The following is a 20818-nucleotide window of genomic DNA, read 5'->3' on the forward strand; positions in this document are numbered from 1 at the left end:
ACTTCAGTTAAGACTTTGCCCTGGTCAACCTCAAGTGTAGGAACTTGTTTCAACATAGTTTACAATCAATAAGTTTAGTTTGATTATTGTTAATCTAATCTATAAGTTTTATCTACTAATCGTTGCATATTTTTTCTCGATACAGAGGTACAACAACAAGAATTTAGTTTTGCTGCAACAACGGAAACAAGAGATTGTGTCACAGTTGGAGCGCAACAAATGCAATACACCGCTACGAGGGGTGAGTTTTTATAGTTTCGATAAAAATCAATTTATGTAAAATAAATTAAATACAATTTGAAAACTAGTGGGAGTGTTGGCATATATGAGAGTTTATTTTGAGAACAGAGAGTTTTTGACGGTGTTTTCCAACTAGGCTGTTTTGGCATTAGAATAACACTTTTTTTTCTACATAAGGCCGTTGATTGAGGCTGAGTAGGTTCATGTTATTGGTTTAGGGTCAGTTTTTGAGATACAGTAGTAAAGGGGATTTTAGGGAGACTAAAGTAAACTGAACGTTTTTCTTACCTTTTTTGAAAAAAAGGCTCTTTTAGGTAAGCCAACACATACAGTAGACTCCCTCTTATCCGGACTCCTTGGGACCGAGGCCAGTCCGGATAACGGGTTTTCCGGTTAAACCGACGTCCCCAAAAACTCGTTAAAACAGACTGTTTACTGTGATATTTGACTAAAATTTATGAGAACATTGTATTTAGACACGTGATCACTGGTCTCAAATTTTTCCCATCAGAACAGTGGTTTTAGTACTGACCACTTCCTGCCGATCTAGTCAGGCTAAACCAATGTGCTGATAAAAATTGTCTGGTTAAAGAGATTGTCATTTCTGCCGAGAGTAGTCCGGTTAAAAGGTGTCCGGATAAGAGGGAGTCTATTGTACCCTGTAAACTCCTGTCTTGTTGACTATGGCCATTCCAGTTCCATTTTAAAGTGTTATCCAGTTTTATAGTAAAAATTAATGCAGTCACATAAAGGTCTACTTATGTTGAATTCACCAACGTTTTGTAATTAGTCTGTCGTGCACTCTGTGAGTGATTCATATGAACTACGTTCTTTTCTTTTGTAATGAAACATTTGGCTACATCTATTCCATGTAATGTCTACTCACTGGTGAATGTGTTAACATTGTGTAAATGTTGTAGGACACATCATCTGGTGTGTCGACGTACTCCATGTGGAACTCCGGAGGGATTCTTCACACAACGTCTGGACCAAACTCACAAGTCAGCCTGACCAGCTCCTACAGGCCTGTGCTTTACAGGTAAAGTACTCGGTCTAAAGTATTCTCCATGAAAATACTAGTTTATTGGGATTTAAACTTTGAGTCTAGCAGGGAGTATTATATCGGCAACTCAAATTAATCTAACTTTATGTTGTTTTATGCAAGACCTTGGATCCTAATTTTTTCTTCTTAATTTTATTGTCAATTCCTACCAACCTTGCGCAACAAAAGAGTATGCAGTGTCCTTTTTCAAGCAAGCGTCTTAGCTTGGTCTTGCCTCCACCCCCAATTTCACCCTTCAGTAGGATTATTAGTTAAGTCTGGTTTGCCATTAAACTAACCATTTCGTTATTCTTAAGCCCTCTCCTCTAAACTGAAAACTCTTTCATTTGTACTTCAAGAATAGACTGATCCGCCAGCTGCGTCTTAAAATCAATGATTTCCAGATATTACTTGGCTTAGAACATGGTCGACCAAACATCATAACAGCATGAAATGTGTTAATACAGGAGATTCAAAGTGCTATTTGAATCTCCTGTATTAACACATTTCATGCTGTTATGTTTGGTCGACCATGTTCTAAGCCATTTATAATTTTAAAGTTTTTAATTTTATAATTTTAAATTTTAAGTATGGATGGTTATATGAGATTATTAAAATTAAAGGTCACCACTAAGCTTCCGTCTTAATGTGTGTGTTCTTTACTTTTCCTACTGCGGTTCTAGCCAGTTCCCTCCCTAATGCGAAGGTTAGTCTTGAAGCTTTGTAGTCTCGTCTAGACATAGTAGCAAAAAAAAAAAAAAATTTAAGAAAAATAGAGAGTCACCCCAAGTATGAACCTTGTCCAGTGATTAAATGTTAATAAATAGCATTGATTTTATCAATGGTATTTTAGCACTTCTTGTAAACATAAATAGCTAATAGGGATCAAAGTTTTAATTATTGTGAATATTTGCAGGTCAGACAGTGTGTTGACGGACGACGAGTTCATCCCGTTTGACACTCCGATCGTCAGCAAGTACGGACCCATCTCCCGCGCGGCTGCCGCAGCCAAAGCGATGATGAGGCCTCAGTCACTACAGAGTTCTGCGGTGTTTGGAGACGCTACGATATCCACCCCCGGACTGAGGAGACCCGTCCCAGCACCTAGCCCCATCACCCCCGCCTGGCCCCCACAATACAACGGTAGGTCTAGTGTAGTCAGTTGGTTCAGCTATACAGGGTGTTGAAAATGTCTGGAACCAACATTATATCTGGTGAGTGGTTAAAGAAAAACAAATGATATTTTGTGTACGGATATACTATGGTTTTACCTATCTTTTGGTGCCTTATGAAAATTTTTACCACTTATAGGGAACGTCCTGTGGAGGATGCAGTAATAAGTTTAAATGGAAGCCTATGGTAAATGATACATCATTTTAAAGGCCATTTTTTTCTGAGTAAGGAGCCACAAGTTTCATCTCAAAAGGACCACCCTAGCAAAAATGACGACTGTTTGAAATTTAAATAACCACTTATAGGGAACGTTCTGTGGAGGATGCAGTAAAAAGTTTTCATTGAAGCCTATGGTAAATGATACATCATTTTAAAGGCCATTTTTTTCTGAGTAAGGAGCCACAAGTTTCATCTCAAAAGGACCACCCTAGCGAAAATGGCGACTGTTTGAAATTTAAAAATTCCGTTCCCTATAAGTGTTTTTTTTTAATTTCAAACAGTCGCCATTTTTGCTAGGGTGGTCCTTTTGAGATGAAACTTGTGGCTCCTTACTCAGACAAAAATGGCCTTTAAAATGATGTATCATTTACCATAGGCTTCCATTAAAACTTTTTACTACATCCTCCACAGGACGTTCCCTATAAGTGGTAAAAATTTTCATAAGGCACTAAAAGATAGGTAAAACCATAGTATATCCGTACACAAAATATCAGTTGTTTTTCTTTAACCACTCACGAGATATAATGTTGGTTCCAGACATTTTCAACACCCTGTATAATATTTTCACTGTCAATTTTAAAGGATTTTATTTTTGAAAGACTTGGAAAACTAGCTTGTCTCAATGGGATTTATTCAATGGAGCCCAGATGTTTTTCCTGTTCTGCCTCTAAGGTCATTTAGCTTGCTTCAACTTAGTCTGAGTCAAGGTATAATAAACAATATGTGAGACAGAGATGATAGGATTTTTATCTGTTTCCCGTCAACAATTCCTGAATAATACTGATTCAAAGTCAATGGTTGAAAGTCTAGTTATTGTTTACATAAACTTTTTAGGTTATATCTTCCTTGTTTGAAATGTGACATGTTTTAATGTTTGAAAGGTAAGTATTGTTTTAGATGTTACCAACTCAACTTGTTTGAATGCAAATTAGGTCAGGTCAAGTTGGACTAAAAGGAATAATGAAATTTGTATTGTTTTTTTTTTTTTATTAAAACTTACAAATTACATTGTCTGGACTTATCTATTGTATTTAAAGGGTTGGGTGACAGCTAACAGATTCTCACTTATTTATTGATTGGTTTTCTAGTCTTTATGTGAGAATATACCACAATTTTTCCATACGCTCCTTTATGTTTGTTTCTATGCTTTTATATAATATATAATATAATAATGGTGCTTAACTCATCCACACATAAACTTTAAGTATCAACTTAGTACTGTATACATTTTGCCTTAATTTAGCTTTAGTTACACAAGTTAAAATTCCACTTTAGATTGATCGGAATTGTTCGGCTTCGGCTACCATCAGGTCTTCTAGACTCCGCTGCGACAGCTATGTAACTTGTGACATCTTTCTAATCTATTTCTTAGTACCTATGTGATTGTAGTTAGAAAATCAAATAGGTTACGTAACAAAAACAGTTTTATGTTGTCAGTCCACCAAAGTAACTAAATAAGTCATTCATTAAACGGGCATCTACCTGTATTTAAGATGTTCAGTTATTGTGTGTTGTACAGGTTACCAACAGCCTCAGCTGGTGAGTCCACCGGCCGCCAGTCCTGGGGACTACATCACCATCGGCCACGGAATAGTCGATCCTCCCCAGATAGTACACAGGCCTCCATTGGAGCAGAGCAAGTGAGTCGAGTGTAGGAGTTTTGCCAACGGGTATCAGGTAGAAAGGGTCCCCATCCATGAACTCCACATACTGCGGAGTTTTGCCAACGGTTGTGGGTTGCGCGAGAGGGGGAGGGGGAGAGAGAGAGATTACACGTGACCGTGAGGGTGGCTTCTGCTAGGGGTGGACAAACCAGGCAGGATGCTGACTGTGTTCAAAGTAATGGAGTTATGCACCTCTGACTGTGAAAAGAAATGTATTGAATTTTTAACCTAACCTAACCTAACCTAACCTAACCTAACCTAACCTAACCTAACCTAACCTAACCTAACCCACTGCGACAAGCGCATAACTGCCAAGCGTAGACAACCCTGACAATCGCTCTCCCTCCCTCCCTCACAATCTTTCTCCCACCACCACCGTTGGCAAATCTCCGCACCAAGAGGTGGCCGAAGGCATCCCCCCATCTACCTGACACCCGTTGGCAAAACTCCGGTTCCCAGTGAGTCGACTTTCATAAAAAAAAAACACTGCCATGTTGATTATGATTAGATTGCAAAAATCACGTTACTACCAATCTCAACAATGTTTCCCAACCATTTTCCTATTGTACCACTTAACACTATTTGTGCTGTCGACATGTTTGAACATAAAAGTTGCATTTATTTCAATGTTAAGCAATTGCGGGAATTCCCGTCATCAGCACCCAACGTGTTAAAAAGATAAAATATGTTACATACCACTTAGTCATGTAGAGGTAATTATGGATGCAACTAGATGTAAGCTGTTATAATTTGACTTAATAATATTTAATGCTCCCTTAATTTTGTTACAGTCTGATGCTTCAGCTGAAAAATATTGAAAAACAAATCACCATGTTAAAGGTAAGTGATAGCTTTGACTATTGATAGCAGTTCAGTATCCAAAAGTGTTAACAGTTATAATATCAAAATAATTTGTTATAGGCTTTGTTACATAGTATATGTGGTAACAAATAGTGCTTTACTTGTATTTTGTCGTTGAAAGAAAAAAAACCAAGTTTTGTAATGAAATAATTATAAATCTTTTGCAGCAACAACAACAATACCAAGAGATGATGGAGAAAGAAAAGGAATGGCGATTTGTAAGTGTACACTTCTTATTTATGTAATTTCAATAACAGTAAGGTAGGATGCACAAGGTACAATGTTCAATTTTAAGCTGCAAATCGGGCAACCCACAAAGTTCACACGTTTTGACAAAATAAATAAAGCTTTCTTGAAATCATTTTCACGTATTGTAATAAAAGTTGTTAGTACTTGAAATATACCTGAAACTAAAATTGGCCACTAAAATTAATTTTACAGCTCATAAATGTACAATATTGTCTATAGGCTAAGTAATTTTAAAAATTAATCAGCGATTCAGAAACTACTTATACAATTTAAACGTATCATGTTGTATTAAAGACTTTATCGATGTGTTGTTGAAACACCTGGAGATTCGTAAAAAAATCAAATTAGTGACTTTATGGTACAGAATCCTTTACAAGTGGTCGGCAACAGTTATTTTTCTGTTAAGAAATTGGTGTTATGTGTCTTAAGACAGATAGAGTAGATATAACTAAGTTTGCCATTCCAATTTGGAGTTGTATGGGGAAAACGATTTCCAAGAAGTCTACAAATACAAGTTTGGCATACTTAACATTCAAGTACCGTAGCAGTGTGACAAGTCAAGTATTTTGTCTACTAAAATAAAATGTTTCGATTTTGACTTGAGTCACTAATACATCACTTTACTCACCTGTTGTTAATGGCGCTGTAGACTAGTAGTGGTGATTCTGTAAACTATGCCCTCGTATTCATCATGTCATAAACCTAACCTGGCTTGCAAACTGGAGTGCAAAGAATTGCATTACTTGATACTTACTTGATACTTGTAGGTATCCCATTAGTAGCACGGGTGTGCCATGGTCGTCAAAGTTTTGGCCTATTCTTGATTTAAGAACTCTTCTACTGAGTAGTAAGGCCTAGTCGTTAAATATTCTTTAAACTTGGATTTGAACTTCTCCGCATCTTCAATTTCCCTTATGGCAGCTGGAATTTTATTGTAAATTCTTATGCATGTAGGTCTTGGTCCATCTCTCACTAAACTGGATGAAACTTGTGGTACATGTAACATTTCCTTCTGCCTCGTTGAATAGTTATGGATTTGTTGATTTTTTTGAAAATGTTCTGGCTTCCTTTTAACTGTCACTGCAGACTCAAGAATGAACAGAGCAGGCAGTGTGAGTATATTCAGTTGTATAAAGATTGGTTTACAATGTGATAAGTAGGGTTCTCTCGCAATTGTTCTTACTATGCGTTTTTGAAGCAAAAATATACGCTCCGCCAAGGGACTATTCCCCCAAAATATCACACCATAATTCATTATGTTATGGAAGCATCCAAAATAAACTTTCAACAGTACAGCTTGATCAACTATCAATTGCAGCCTACGTACCATGTGACACACAGCTTTCAGTCTTGCTGCTGTGGCGTTTACTTGGTTCTGCCATTTTAAGTCACTGGTTATTGTCAGACCAAGATACTTAATAGAGTTATCTACAACGATACTAGCTGCCTCAAGGCGAAGTAGTGGTGTGCTTTCAGGCTTCTTACGGTTGTAGAATTGTATAGCCTTAGTTTTACTCCTATTTAGTATAAGATCGTTTTCTTTACACCATCCGCTCATTTCATTTAGGCCAGTTTGTGCCTTGTCTCTTAGCCTACCCAGGTCACTGTCCTGAACTAAGTGACTCACATCATCAGCAAAGAGCCACACTTTCCCTTCAGATAAAGAGTCGGGTAAATCGTTGACATAGATCAGAAACAATACTGGTCCAAGGTTGGAGCCTTGCGGCACTCCGGTGTTTATGGCAGGGGAAATTGTAGAACGGTAGTTTCTTGTTAGTCCTTCAGAGCTTGAATGTTTTACTGATACAATCTGGTGTCGGTCCTGTAGATAGGTAGAAATCCATTGAAGTGGCATATCTTTAATTCCAATATTTGCCAGTTTAATTTAAATTTACTATGGGAGAGAAGGTCAAAGGCCTTTGTCATGTCATAAAACAAGCACAGGGATTCTTCCAACACATCCAGGTTGTCATGTATTGAGACTAATAAATCAAAAATTGCATCGGTTGTTGAACTGTTTTTTCTAAATCCATATTGTTGTGGTGATAAAAGATTGTTATGTGATAAAAAAGGATTAAGTCTTTTAAGGAAAATTATTTCAAAAATCTTAGAAAATGCACTTTGGACTGCCACTGGCCTGTAGTTTTTTACTTGATCTTTCTCATCCTTTTTGTGGATAGGCACTACCTTGGATGTCTTTAGTTTACTAGGAAAAACTCCATTTTCAAAAGATTTATTTATAATTTTAGCAAGTGGTTTAGCTATTGATTCTTTGCATGACTTTAGGAGATAGCAAGGGATATCATCTACTCCAGAGCTTTTTTTAAGACTAACCTTGTCTATAACCTCCTTTACCTCACTTTCAGTAGTAGGCCATAAGCGGAAATCACCCGCACCATCACCAACACCCGATATCAGAGGCTCCTCTTCGCTTGTGCCAGTCAGTTTTAATACCTCCTCTACAAAGTAATTATTAAACACATTTGCAACATTAACTGGATTAGTTATGTGCTCGTCATTCAGTTTCAAACTTAAATTAACATTATTTACAAAATTATCATCACAAGTTAAACTTCTTACTATCTGCCAAGATTCCTTGCTAACATTTTTAGCATTATCTATTTTAGAATTGTAGAACTGTTTCTTGGTACTATTTAGAAGTTTGGCATGTTGATTTTTAGCATTCAAGTATTCTGTTTTTGAATTATTACCAGGCCTATTGTTATTTCTTGTCTCCCAATACAATTGTGTTAGGTTATCTTGTGACCGTAAAACTTCTTGAGTTATCCATTTAACTTGTGAATCGTTCTTGACATTAAAAATACCCTTTGGAAAACATAATTCAAATATATACAAAAATGTTGTGTAAAACTCGTCAAAAATAAAATCCACACTTGGATTTTCGTTATCAGTTTGCCAGTCTTGAGTTGCCATAATTCTTGAAAACAGTTCCAAAGATGAGCTATTTATTTTCCTCTTCTCAATGGTTTTCTTGATAAGGCTGTGTCTCATGTCGAGATTAATTTTGAGGTACAAAATATTATGGTCAGACAGTAAGGCTGGCAGTGCCCCAGAAACATATAAGCTTTCATCCAAATTAGTAATAAAATAATCAATCTGACTAATACTTTCCTCTGTTACTCTGGGAGGGGTTTTTAAGGATACATGCAGGCCATATGAGTCTAAAACGTCATATAGACACTCTTTTTGCCATGATTCTGTCAAATTGTCCACATTTAAGTCCCCACTTAGGACTATAGGCAAATCATATTGATTTTTTATCATAAATGATGATTCAAATGATTCAAATGATTTATTTGGCCATTCAGTTCATATACAGGACAATAGGCTACGTCAACAATACAATAAATAATAAATAACATGCCAAGCTTCTTCTAGCATTCTTGACTGACAAAATTAAATTAAAAGCTGAAAAAAAAAAAAACACATGCAGGATCTCAAAAACATGCAAAGCAATGCATGCAACTAAAAATACAAATAAAATGAAAACCACATGCTGCAAGCCATGCAAGGCAGAGAAAAATAAATAAATTTACATTTTTGTAAGTATCAGAGTATCGTCTAGGATTTCAATAAAAATTAGAAAGTTTCCTTTTTGAGGTGGTCGATAAACATTTATTAAAACTATTTTATTTTTACCAGTAGTAACAGTTATCCCACAGCATTCAAAAATATTTTCCAGAGATTTAGAAGATAGGCTATTTATTTGGTTTACTTTAAGTCTGGTATCCATTAAAGAAAATATTGCCACACCACCACCTAACTTGTCTTTCCTAAAGTATTCGGCTGTTTTACAATAGTTGCCTATTTTAAAAGACTTATTTTTTTCCTGGGTTAGCCACGTTTCTGTTAAGCATAAAATTTGTGGTTTCTCTTCATGCATTAAAGCTTCAAGCATCTCTACTTTATTAAAGACAGATCTTATATTAAGGTAAATAATATGTACATTGTCAGGCATAGACTCTGATCCCCTATAAAAATTAGAGCCTAATTGGTGTTTTTTGGTAAAACCCCTTGAGCATTAGGTGCATTAGGCCTAGGCCTATTTTGACTGTTGTAAATCTCAGACCCATTACTTGCCACATGAGAGTTACTTTGTTTAGATGGTAAATATTTATTTATGAGTATTCCCTCTGGCCATTTGTTGCAATCAAGCACTGAGCTATTGTACTGTTGAGGAAATCCGATTTTAAAGGACTTATAGCTAGGGTACCTTGTTTGTAGTTCCTCACAGGTTACAGTATTTCCTTCACAGATGTTTCTTACATACTCCTCTATAGCATCTTTCTTCGTGTCTGTATTAAATCTTGTGGCAAATATCCAAGACAATTTCCTAATTGCACCAATACTTCCACTTGTAGATTTGGAAGTACCAATTACAGGCCCAGAGCCTTGTCTGTTATTTCCATTTTTTGATTTCCATCTCCTATTAGTATGAACCTCAAAGCCATCACGATCTTTATTTGGAACATTTCCATCACTTGGTTTTAATGATTTAACCATATCTGAATAGCTTTTATTTCCACAATTTCGCTCGTCATTATGGACTTGTCCAATCGTCAATACTTCAATATCTGCATTTTGGCGTAGTGAGGTTATGTCACTGTTGTCATTATCATTTCTATTGCTATTGCCATTTGGAGCAATGTTGTCAGGAGGGGTACTTTGTAATGGCGAAAGGCTGATGACGTCATCACTGCATCTTGAATTTTTCTTATTTTGTACTCTATTTCGCTTGTAATTGTTTTTACCAGCACTATATGAATCTGGCCTAGTTTCATTATTATTTGCATTAATTCTTATATCTCGAGAGGAAACTATCTTCGTTTGTACATCATTAGTAGGATTATTCTCATCAATGACGTCATTGGTTGGGCACGTCACTGTTCTCGAGCAACTAGACCTATTATATTGCTTCAATTCTGCAAGTTCACCTTGTAGATCCTTAAAATTTATTTCCATATTTCTTTGATACTCAGACATTTGCTTTTGATTGTCATATAAATTCTTAATAGAATCTGTTAGACCACTTATGTTTGTGTAGCACTCACAGCATACTTCTTTTCCTGTCCGGCTTCTCTGGAACTTTTGGTCACACGTCTTGCAAAACCATCTACTAAGATCACCTAGACTTTTTATTTTCTCATAATCATTCTTTGACATGTTAACGCATTTAATATGAAACCATTTATTACAGTATAACTCGCAATTTACGCTTAAATCTCCGTCTTTAAACAATTTAATACACAGACCGCACTTTTCATTATCATCCTCCTCCGCCATCTTGATCCTCACTCCATTAACAAATCCATTAACTAACACCAAGTACCATACAAACATCATCCAGGAAACCTGATACCCTGTTTAACTAAACAAGTTAAGCACTTGACTTGCCACATCACTATGATCTGGTGCTCACACTGTGAATTTAGTAATCACTATAACCATTGCACATTCTACCGAGAACAGATAGTTTCATTTAGAGTGGCGGATGGGCACAAGAACTCTTGCTCCACTACCGTCGCTTTTGTAATTTCGTCATCTGAACACTTAATTGCAATTGAATTAATTTAATCCTCTTCATCATCTCTCCCTACATCCCATCATAATTGACACAATCTTTAACATGACGTGTTTTGCCTCAGTACTGACATGTTCTCTTGTATTTTACAGTCACAGTTGGTGCCCAACCATGGAGGCGTGGGGGTTGGCTGGAGTAGTGACGGCTGGTCGAGCACAGGCTATCACAGCGACGATGTTAGTATTACCTTTATGTCCGTTTATAAAAATATGCATTAACTTAGTGAACAGCTTAACTTCTGTTACAGATGTTTTTATAACACATCACCATTCTAAGACAATTAAGATTTTGGCTGAAGGTGCATCAAAGTTAAAAACATAACTCGTACGACCTTATACAAATATCACAAAAACGTACAGGCCTGTTGCTCACTATTTGTTTCCCCCTAGTATGCTAAGAACTTGCTCTGTAGTTTCCAACAGTCAGATTTTCACTGTTATTTCAATACAGATTTATTTGAACTTAACTTATACCACACACTTTATGTATACTTAGATTTTAAATTGCTTGTACATTTTTCAATTATATTCAAATTATGAAAACTACCCGCAATGCTAAAGACATCACTAATTGGATGGTACTAAAATATAACATGATAGGGTTCGTCTCAGAGTGTTCTATAGTGGAGTTAGTATGACGTGTTGTCTGTTACAGGAGGACTCGTACGACATTGCCCACAACATGAGGGAACTAGAGTTGACGATACAAGGTCAACTAGAGGAAGACGACGACAGCAAACTTTGGCCTCACGACGACGACTCCGCCAAGTAGAGTTACGACCACTTTTTATACCGTATCTTTTCCCGATACAGAAACATTTTTTAAACAGAAACCTACGAGAGTCTTGTAGTTATATAGAGTTATATATTTTTATTAGAGTTTCTACGTATTTTTACCCTGTCGGTTCTCTAGGGCGAGGAACGCTAGCAGTTGTAATTTCTAAAAAACTAACCAGACCTGAGTTAAAATAGAAAATATTGATGCGAGTCTGAAATTATTTAATAACGCATGTTTGTAACAGTCAGATAGAGACAAAAGATATGTTTGGAAAATCTTTAGAGTCGATGAAAAATTTTACTAAAGCTTTGTTAGTATTTTGTATACTCAAATGTATTCCGAATAGTTTTGTATCAGCTGGTTAGTTGGAATTGATTAGTACAGTTTAGTAAATTATAGAAAGTAAAATTTAAACATTGTAGCAACCTTTTTCATATTTTGGTGCTAAGTCTAAATCAATGAACATTATTGTTAATATGTAATCATTTATTATTCATTTTTTGCTATGCATTAATTTTTTTGTTATTTGATTTGATAATCAACATAATCTCGATTTACTAGTAATCGAACCCTATTTTATTTTGCATGTTTTTAATTATTCCACGAGGCATTTGTGGACGCATGATAGACTATCAATACTGTTTTTATCAGTAGTGCAATAATCCTGTTAATTTACGTAAATAACCGTATTTACAATATTTTTGATCGTTTTCCTCGTTATCTGTGTTACCTGTTGTTTTTGATTCCAATCAAACAATATACCAGTTTTGTTTTCTGAAAATATTATTTATCGTAAGCGTAACGATTATCATTATAGTTACTCTAATTGTTTGCCTGTATCCAGAGTTTATCGCGTATTTAATGTTATGATATAGTATTGTTTGTTATATTTTTCTAGTTTGCGTAAGTAGGGATTACTTACAGGATTGTGGGAGATTGTTTAGCAATATATAACCTGTACTATGTGTTGTATATATGTAACGTCGTGAGGCTCGTAAGGCTTGTTACTGACAATGTGCCAATCTTGTGTCTTCAGTTCAGTGACGGGCCGAGCCTCGTAAATGTGTAACTATGTTTAGTGTCTCGTCCGCTGCGGATGTCACTCACCTCGTAACTTAACAGTTAAAAATAGTATACTGATCCACTGATCCACAATGCATAATTTAGTTCCAAACAACTTTCTCAAAATGTCCAAACTAAAATTTATCAAACCGCAAACAATTTTTACGACTCAATTTTTTTCCTCCCTTTAGCAAATCTCTGAAGATTGTGTTTAATTATCATTGTGTTTCTTTACTGCTACGTTTGTAAATCAGTTCCGCTACTTAGTCAGTGACAGCCGCAGCCGGCAGACGCTGCTTCTAGCCTAGTCCGTGTCTGTAGTTTACGCAGTTTATGTTGTATATTGAAACTGCACCGCATGAGTAAGACTCATTCTCAATGTTACTGTTTAAATCTATGTATTTTTATACAATAGTTTTCTAAACTCAAAGGACTGATGTGAGTCCTGTCATTTTTATGGTTTATTGATTTTTCCACGTAAACCTGAATTTCGGAAGAAGAAAAATTTCTTCCAGTTTTATTGGAAGCTGACGTGCCTCGCTTATTGTTGTTTGTAGAATGTTGTTTTACAATAATCGTTTTCATAGATTATTAATTTATTGTGGGATCCACACGTTTTCAACAGTTGTAAAAGTGAATCAGTTACTTTACTGTCTTTCCATTGTACTCTGTTTGATTATTTTCATCAACGGTTTTTTTGGGATTGAACTTTTTGTAAATAGCGCTTAATAAGTAGATTTTATACCATGTAATGTATCGCCTTTGCCTTTCTTAGAAGTAGTTTAAATCATTAATGTTTAGAGGAGTTACGAGAGATTACCAGTTAGGGATTTGATAGTTTTCAAAGCTAAGCCGTACATAATTCATTGTATTCATGTTTCAAAGCTGTATTTTAGAAGTTATGAATGTGTTAATTTAAGGTATAATACAGCCTAAAACAGTTTTAACTCAGATTGTATATTTTTTTCTATTTTTTAATGCTAAATTAAATACTGTACTGTTCTAGTTTATAACGTTTTGGTTAAAGATGGCTTTAGGCCAGGGTTTGTAAGGATTTTGTAATAGATATGTTTAACACAAGGCTTACCTTACTGACGAAAATATATAAAAATGGATAAATAAGCATATAGAGTTTTCAAAGCTAGCACCTTCTTTTAGTGGTAGAGTCTATGAAACTACAAATTCAACATGTTATGTGTTTGTACATTTTCAACTATTTCCGTCAGTAAAGTAAGCCCTCTGATAAACCTATCCTTTACAAAAACCTTAGTTCTAGTTTAATGTTCAAGGAAACAAATTTAACCATATTTATTTACTGTTTGTAAATAACTAACGTTTTGTAATTGAAAATTACTCTTTTAACTCATATTTAATTCTGTGCCAACAATAAAGGTTTGATAAGATTGTACAATTGTGTTTAAGCAAAATGTGAAAAGAATGTAAAAACCAACATAAATCCTACATAATTTAAGTAAGGGTCCAAGCGGATTCGTATTTGAATTTTATTTCTAAAATGACGGTAATTCCTAGTTTTGAGCATTTCCTTCATATACAAAAATTTGGCAGTAGAGTATTACAATATTGGAGTAGTTAGTATAATTTTTGGAGTTATTGGAAGGACGACGGACTACAAATCTATGACAGTGATGTCATGGGTTCGCGTCCTGGTGCTCGCCACTAAATTTTATCAGTACAATTCACTGTACTACTGTTCTGGCTTACCCCTTGCTTTGCTGGAAATTTTCAACGCACAGGTCTGAGGTCTATGTGGACAAGCAATTGCGTGGTTAAAAGAGGCCACAAAAAAATATTTTTCTTGATACAATTCAAAAGGCTTGAATACTTTAACTATTCCCAATGTTCAGTGTTTATTTCCAAAATTCTGTTTCAAATCAGTGAAATTTTCATTTGTTGCTCTTAGTTGGAAAAAATTAATTTGTTTATTAAAATCTTAACTTTTTTTGTAATGTAATTAATATTTCAGAAAACATTAGAGAATGAGCTAGTAAAAAAATTTGTACTTCTCCTCACCACAAGTCATCACTATCTGCTTGGATCCTAACTTCCTAACTCGTACTATAGTTTTTAAAATGTGTACTAATAATTAAATGTGTAACAAAACCATTTAATTGAATAGCACAACTGTTGGAACGTGTAGGTAATATTTTGTGTTAGTGACTTCTATAAAGCCAAAGCTAATTTACTAAGTTCATCTTAAACTGGCATGAATACAAAGTATTTTTAAAACAAGTGTAAATCGGCTCATGGAATTTGTAACCGATACAGCCGCACATGTTTCACTCTGTAAATAAGATTTTTTTAAGACGGCAGTTAGCATAGGTAGAGTAATGTTTATAACAATCAAAACGTCTAAATTGTAACAGAATGTATTCAGTTGGGTCTGAACAGTGTTATACATAAGGTACATGTTAAACATGTTGATGTCAATATTTTTAAGTTCTTTTATTTGGAACTTTTTAACCGAGTCGCAGACTATTGGCAATCTCCGTTTTGGGAGGGTGGCAATTATTGGACGGTGTAGATCGTAGCACGTCAGGGGATCAAATCAGTGGCTCACGACTGAACGCTTCCGATCTGTTTTGCATTTTTTTAGATTGAACTACGTAAAGCAATAATCGTTTTGTGGAATCATATGTTTGGTTTTTGTCGGATCATTGTAAACCTATCCTGAGCTTTCGGTCTCTTGTCCCGTTTTGTGTTTTTTTTTGTCTGTGTGTTGCGAGCTTGAAGTTTGCTACTTTTTTGGTCTCCGAGTCGACTTATTAATCAATATCTAGTGTGTTACGTATAACGAACTCATGTTGCACATGTAATATTACAACAGATTATATTAATCACTCGTGTAATATTTGGTGGTTAGGGGAGTACATATTCTATTGTATGAAGATATATAACATTGCATGGTCAATGCTAGTTTATTTTAACACAAGTTGTCAATGACTGATAAAATTGCTCTTATGCTTATAACTGTGTTTTATTTCATCTTCCTTGAGGTATGTCGCTAAATCACTTTATTTAGAAAGCAACTACTTTGTGTGTATTTTTAAGCTAAATTTGTATTATTTTAATGGGGAGAGATGACCTGTGTAGTATAGCTTTGCGCTTTGCTACTGACTAAGATCAGATTTTTCACAATTTAAGGCAGCGTTAGTCACATTGGTACAGATTCTAAGCTAATTCACTGTCATTTTGTATGTTGTACTTGTTCAATGTAATAGGATCGCATTAAAAATAATTAAGTAGGTACTGTAGCGGGTTGACGGATATCAGAGAGTGACGGTGTAAAGGGTGACTTAATTGAGGTTCTACTGTACCACTTCTGTGGCTAAATAATATGAATGAAAGAGAAGTGGAGGTGTGGTAAACGATTGAGTGTAGCTTTTGTTACTGACTATAATCGGCTGTTTCTCCATCCAGAGCTGTCAAAAGCCCAATCAGTGGCATTTCTATTCTAGAACCTTGTCAAGGGTGGGGGGGGGGGGGCAAACGGGGGTGTCCCACACCAGTAGGGAGGACCTTTAATTGCAGATGTAACATGCATATTGACATCCAACCTCTCCGACTCTCTTTAAAGAGTGTGTTCTGTAAAACAGTAAACAGAGATGAAATCGGAGCTCTCTTTTAAATATTTTACTTAATCTAGCTTTTATGAAGAGCATTTAACACCCACTTGAGACTTGTGTCTAAGAAACCTCCAGGGTTTATGTGATATTCCAAAAAAATACTGTTTAAAGGACCTTATGGGAACAACATACTTCTTAAAAAAATGTTACAGTAATTGATGTATAGCCATTGGCAGACCCAGAATTTCATTTCGGGGGGGGGGGGGGGCTGACCAGCGGGGGTATGGAATATCCACCAGAAAAAAAGGATCCGGGGCCCCCCGAAAATAATGGGGAGTTTTGATCCTAAAAACGTATTTTTATGCGTATTTGAGCTCTAAAATATGCTCAAGCTAATAGGCCTATTATTTATGTTAGCTAATAAAAAAAAATTATTTCGGGGGGGGGGGATATCCCTCCCCTCCCCCTGGGACCGCCACTGTACGTAGCCGTCTTGTCGGAGTGATCAAACATACTACCCCCTATATCTATATTACGTAGGTTCCGTTATAGCTCGGATAACTTGTATTTTTCATATTGTTTTTAAGCTAACCTTTTTTTATAGAAAGATATAATGAAATAGATTAATAGTTATTGTATACAGTACTGGGGTCCTTTTCATAATAAAATACAAACTAATATTATTAGTAAATCAGCTGATCGCCCAATGCAAATCTAATGGAAATTACAAGCTACAAGTTCAAGTTGTAACTTCGTAACTTGTAGTTTATTATGAAAAGGGCCCCAGGTAACTGGTACAGTAGAACATTTTGTTATGCTATAAAACCAATGGCTTTAAAAGTAGCCCATCAGTTCTCTTTGTAGGTACTTCTATGTAATGCTGTGCATTGCAGTGGTCTGCTACAACAGCTGACAGATTCCGCATTGTTGATTGTCAGCTTTCTGTAATTTTCTGTAACGTACCATAACTTATTCTCGGGTTAATTTATTGTTACAGATGCCTTAGTTAACTTACGATACTACTTGAGTCTGAGTAAAATTTATTGCATTTATAAGTAGTAAATAATTAATTTAAAATGACGTAATTGTGTTCAACGTGTGTCGTACTTTCATTCAACCCCTCCCGATGAAAAGTGCATAACCTAGATTTTACTCGTTTTTAAACATGCAGACTTATTTCTCTTTAACCGACACTTATTAATAGACTCAAAGTATTTGATCAAGACATTGAAATTCTTGCTGACATAGTAATATGGTAGGAGGTAACATTTTGCTAACCCCAGCAAATCCAATTGTAGGCCATCCTCCTCACTATCTGCATGAACTACCTCAAGAAGATGAAGAAAGGCTGGAAAAACTATTCAAGACATTAGATCTGGATGGAAATGGAAAAATTGATATTCATGATCTGTCTGTTGCTCTCAAAGAGTTCGGTGTCCATCAGAGATATGCAGAGGTAATCAGGCCTAGGCCTAACTTGCATTTAGTAGCCTTACTGCCTTAAATATTGGTGTGAGACTAAAAATAGGATATTGGTTGGTCAGTTTTTAAAGTATTTTTTTTACTCTCTAGGCTCTATAAAAATAGTGAAAGACATAATTCTGCTTTGATTATGGTTTAATGTTTATTAAGCTGGTAATTAGTAAATAAGTTAGCCTAATATTAAGTTACAGTTAGTTGCCACTACCTAGGCTATTATTATGTAAATTGACTAGGCCCCTACCCAGGGTTGCCACCCGTCCCGATTCTGCCGGGACTGTCCCGATTTTGGTTCCTTAACTTATGTCTGTATTTAAGCTTATGTTAATCTGGGTGGGAGGGGGGCAATGTCCCGATTTTTTTCTGACGTAAGGTGGCAACTTTGCCCCTACCTATCAAAAAAGCCATTTGAACCGTGATAGATTGTTTATTTGGGTAGCGAATGGAAGGCTTTCAAATTGATTTTGCATTGAAATAACCACCATCCGCAGACAACATTATAAAATAAGAATAGCTAGATTTTCTCAAGCTAAGACTAGGTAACTTAGGCCTACATGCTCCCAGAACATTAGTAGGCCTACACTCTGTATAAGGCTGGACGATATTGATGGCAATTTTGTGGTCTGAACTCGGCCTACTTATAACTAATATCAAATAACTTATAGGCTACACTCATAGGCCAATGCTTATCTATCCTCAAACCTAACCTCAAAATATATTGAACTACTAGCAAGTCTTAGGACTGCCTACACACTAGCACGGCACACCAAAAAATAAACTCGTCTTGATTTCCGCTGCGACTTGCAACTTGCACTGTGTTCCCCATCTTATATTGGCACGTTTTGTCTGTTTTTGACATAGCATACCATACACATATAACTTAATTTTAAGTTAAGTTACTTAGTGTGTGGGCCGCTTTATAAACTAGATTTGATTTAATTTTCTTGACGATTGCTTAAAAGGCCCTTGTAGGCTACAACATTACAACCTTTGAACTGAATTATTCAACTTAGGCTGATTTATTTTATTTTATGAGCTATGTTAGACTGAGTAGATTTTTCCAGCTGCACCAACCAAAAACGCAACAGGTCATGTACGGTACAGGTGGCAAATTTGGCTAGGAAATCTCAGTGCCTTAAAGACTTGCACAAGCTGTAGGCTATTTAGCAGTTAAAATCCACATAAAGATTTTAAAAATGTATATTTAGGCCCTACCACCTGGTACCTACGGTAATTTTTTTTCACACCAATAAAAATTTTTAATTTAGGTTAGTTTGGCATAGGAGAAGAGGTCCCTTTTATGCTATTCATTCTTTGGTTGTAGACCATTTATTTGGGCTTTCTAAATAGGTCTGATTGATAAAAAAAATCAAGCAAATCATCATCCAATCAAATTTACACTCTATAGGCTAAATCAAGATATTTTAACTGTCACCAAAAATTAATATAACTAGGCCTAATCATTGTTCACTTTATTTAAAAGTACCTATTATAAATTTATAGATTGATAACACAATGAGAGTAACTTGATATCCCTAACCAAAAATTGTCTCTCTCAAAACATGTTCAGAATTGATTAATCTTTATTGGGTTCTTTCATATTCTACGGAGGTCACCCTTATACAACCCGCTGCGGCAGTTAAATGTTAGATTGGATTATTATTAATATGTTTTAGGACTTTCCTCGTTTTGTTGTGAATCTAATGATACCAGATGAGTCATACATTCGCCTGCCAAATCTCCTCCAAGTAGGCCAATGTCAGATCGTTGTCCGGAGTGCGTGTATCACCTGTCTGTATCTGGGTCAATAACCTGAGTGATGACTCATCTGGTATCGTTTGATTCATAACGTAATGAGGAAAGTCCTACAAACATATTTATGATAACCCAACCTAACCGTCGCAGCGCGTTTTATACCTACTTGGCGGAGTACATGTGGCAGCTAGCGGTGGCGACGCATTCAACGCAATCCTTGCCGACATCGCTGCCTTCTCGAAGGCAGAACTCAAAGGCCGCTAATTGTACTATGTCACAGCAAGTCAATTAAAGTAGGCCTTTGTTCTTTCCAATTGTAGGTATTTTTAGTCTCCGGAAAAAATCCCTCTGAAATAAGTGACCTCCTTGTAATACAAAAGTAACCTTTATTGATATAAGTTTTGTAGGTTTACCATATGACTCCCAGGTTCTTAAAGAATGTAGCCTAAGTTAGATTTGAAGCCCATTGTACATTTTGCCATATGTGTGGCATCATCAGGATCAGGGACAGTCAGACAGTGATATATGTAGCGTCTCCGGTCTGTGCACACACTCGGATTCCTACGCCTGTGTCGTAAATCGTCCGTCAACCGATAATGTGAATAAATATCATAATGTTTTAAAGTGACAATTACAAACTCTTCCTGATGATGCCACACTTGTGGTGAAATATACATCGGGCTTCATATCTTCACATTCTTAAAGAACCTGGCAGTCATAGGTAAACCTAAATTATTAATTAAAAAGTAATAATTTGTTCTTGAAACAGGGAACTCTTTACAAATTTAAAAATGTTTCTAAGTATTTTTTCTTCCAGAAATTCCTGGAGAGGTCCGACTCCAACAAAAGTGGGGACATTTCTCTGGCAGAATTTATTCATTACGTAAGAGAGCACGAGAAGAATCTCAGGCTAGGATTCTCACATATTGATAAGAACAGAGATGGTACGTTATCTAGTGATAGTCCTTAATGTTTATGGGTTTATAGCTATAGTACACTCGTAAAACAATAGAACTATCAAAATCTTCAACTTAGGCGATATGATTAGCCTATGTAAAGTTTTGTTTTGCTTTTTCGTTAATACGAGGCTGCTTTGTGATGCAATCACTAT

At 35.8% G+C, this 20818-nt stretch overlaps 2 protein-coding genes across 2 annotated transcripts in view; both read left to right on the top strand.

Annotated features, from left to right (window-relative positions):
• Nucleotides 1–15877, top strand: part of LOC128993913 (roquin-1-like) — a 39111-nt gene extending 23234 nt beyond the window's left edge. Inside the window, exons 12-19 of the mRNA XM_054418017.1 lie at nucleotides 146–241; nucleotides 1161–1279; nucleotides 2199–2425; nucleotides 4194–4314; nucleotides 5130–5178; nucleotides 5367–5417; nucleotides 11143–11226; nucleotides 11705–15877. Coding sequence (XP_054273992.1) covers nucleotides 146–241; nucleotides 1161–1279; nucleotides 2199–2425; nucleotides 4194–4314; nucleotides 5130–5178; nucleotides 5367–5417; nucleotides 11143–11226; nucleotides 11705–11821 — 864 coding nt within the window. The 3' untranslated portion in view covers nucleotides 11822–15877. The remainder of the gene's footprint in view (nucleotides 1–145; nucleotides 242–1160; nucleotides 1280–2198; nucleotides 2426–4193; nucleotides 4315–5129; nucleotides 5179–5366; nucleotides 5418–11142; nucleotides 11227–11704) is intronic.
• Nucleotides 15878–17490: 1613 nt separating this feature from the next.
• The window catches only part of LOC128993915 (calcium-binding mitochondrial carrier protein SCaMC-2-A-like), a 62829-nt gene continuing 59501 nt past the window's right edge, over nucleotides 17491–20818 (top strand). Inside the window, exons 1-2 of the mRNA XM_054418019.1 lie at nucleotides 17491–17929; nucleotides 20525–20651. Of these exons, the coding sequence (XP_054273994.1) occupies nucleotides 17726–17929; nucleotides 20525–20651 (331 nt within the window). The 5' untranslated portion in view covers nucleotides 17491–17725. The remainder of the gene's footprint in view (nucleotides 17930–20524; nucleotides 20652–20818) is intronic.

This window comes from Macrosteles quadrilineatus, unplaced genomic scaffold (genome assembly GCF_028750875.1).
Source record: "Macrosteles quadrilineatus isolate MER2022 unplaced genomic scaffold, UCM_ALF_1.0 Scaffold_5__1_contigs__length_97177068, whole genome shotgun sequence".
Lineage (NCBI taxonomy): Eukaryota > Metazoa > Arthropoda > Insecta > Hemiptera > Cicadellidae > Macrosteles > Macrosteles quadrilineatus.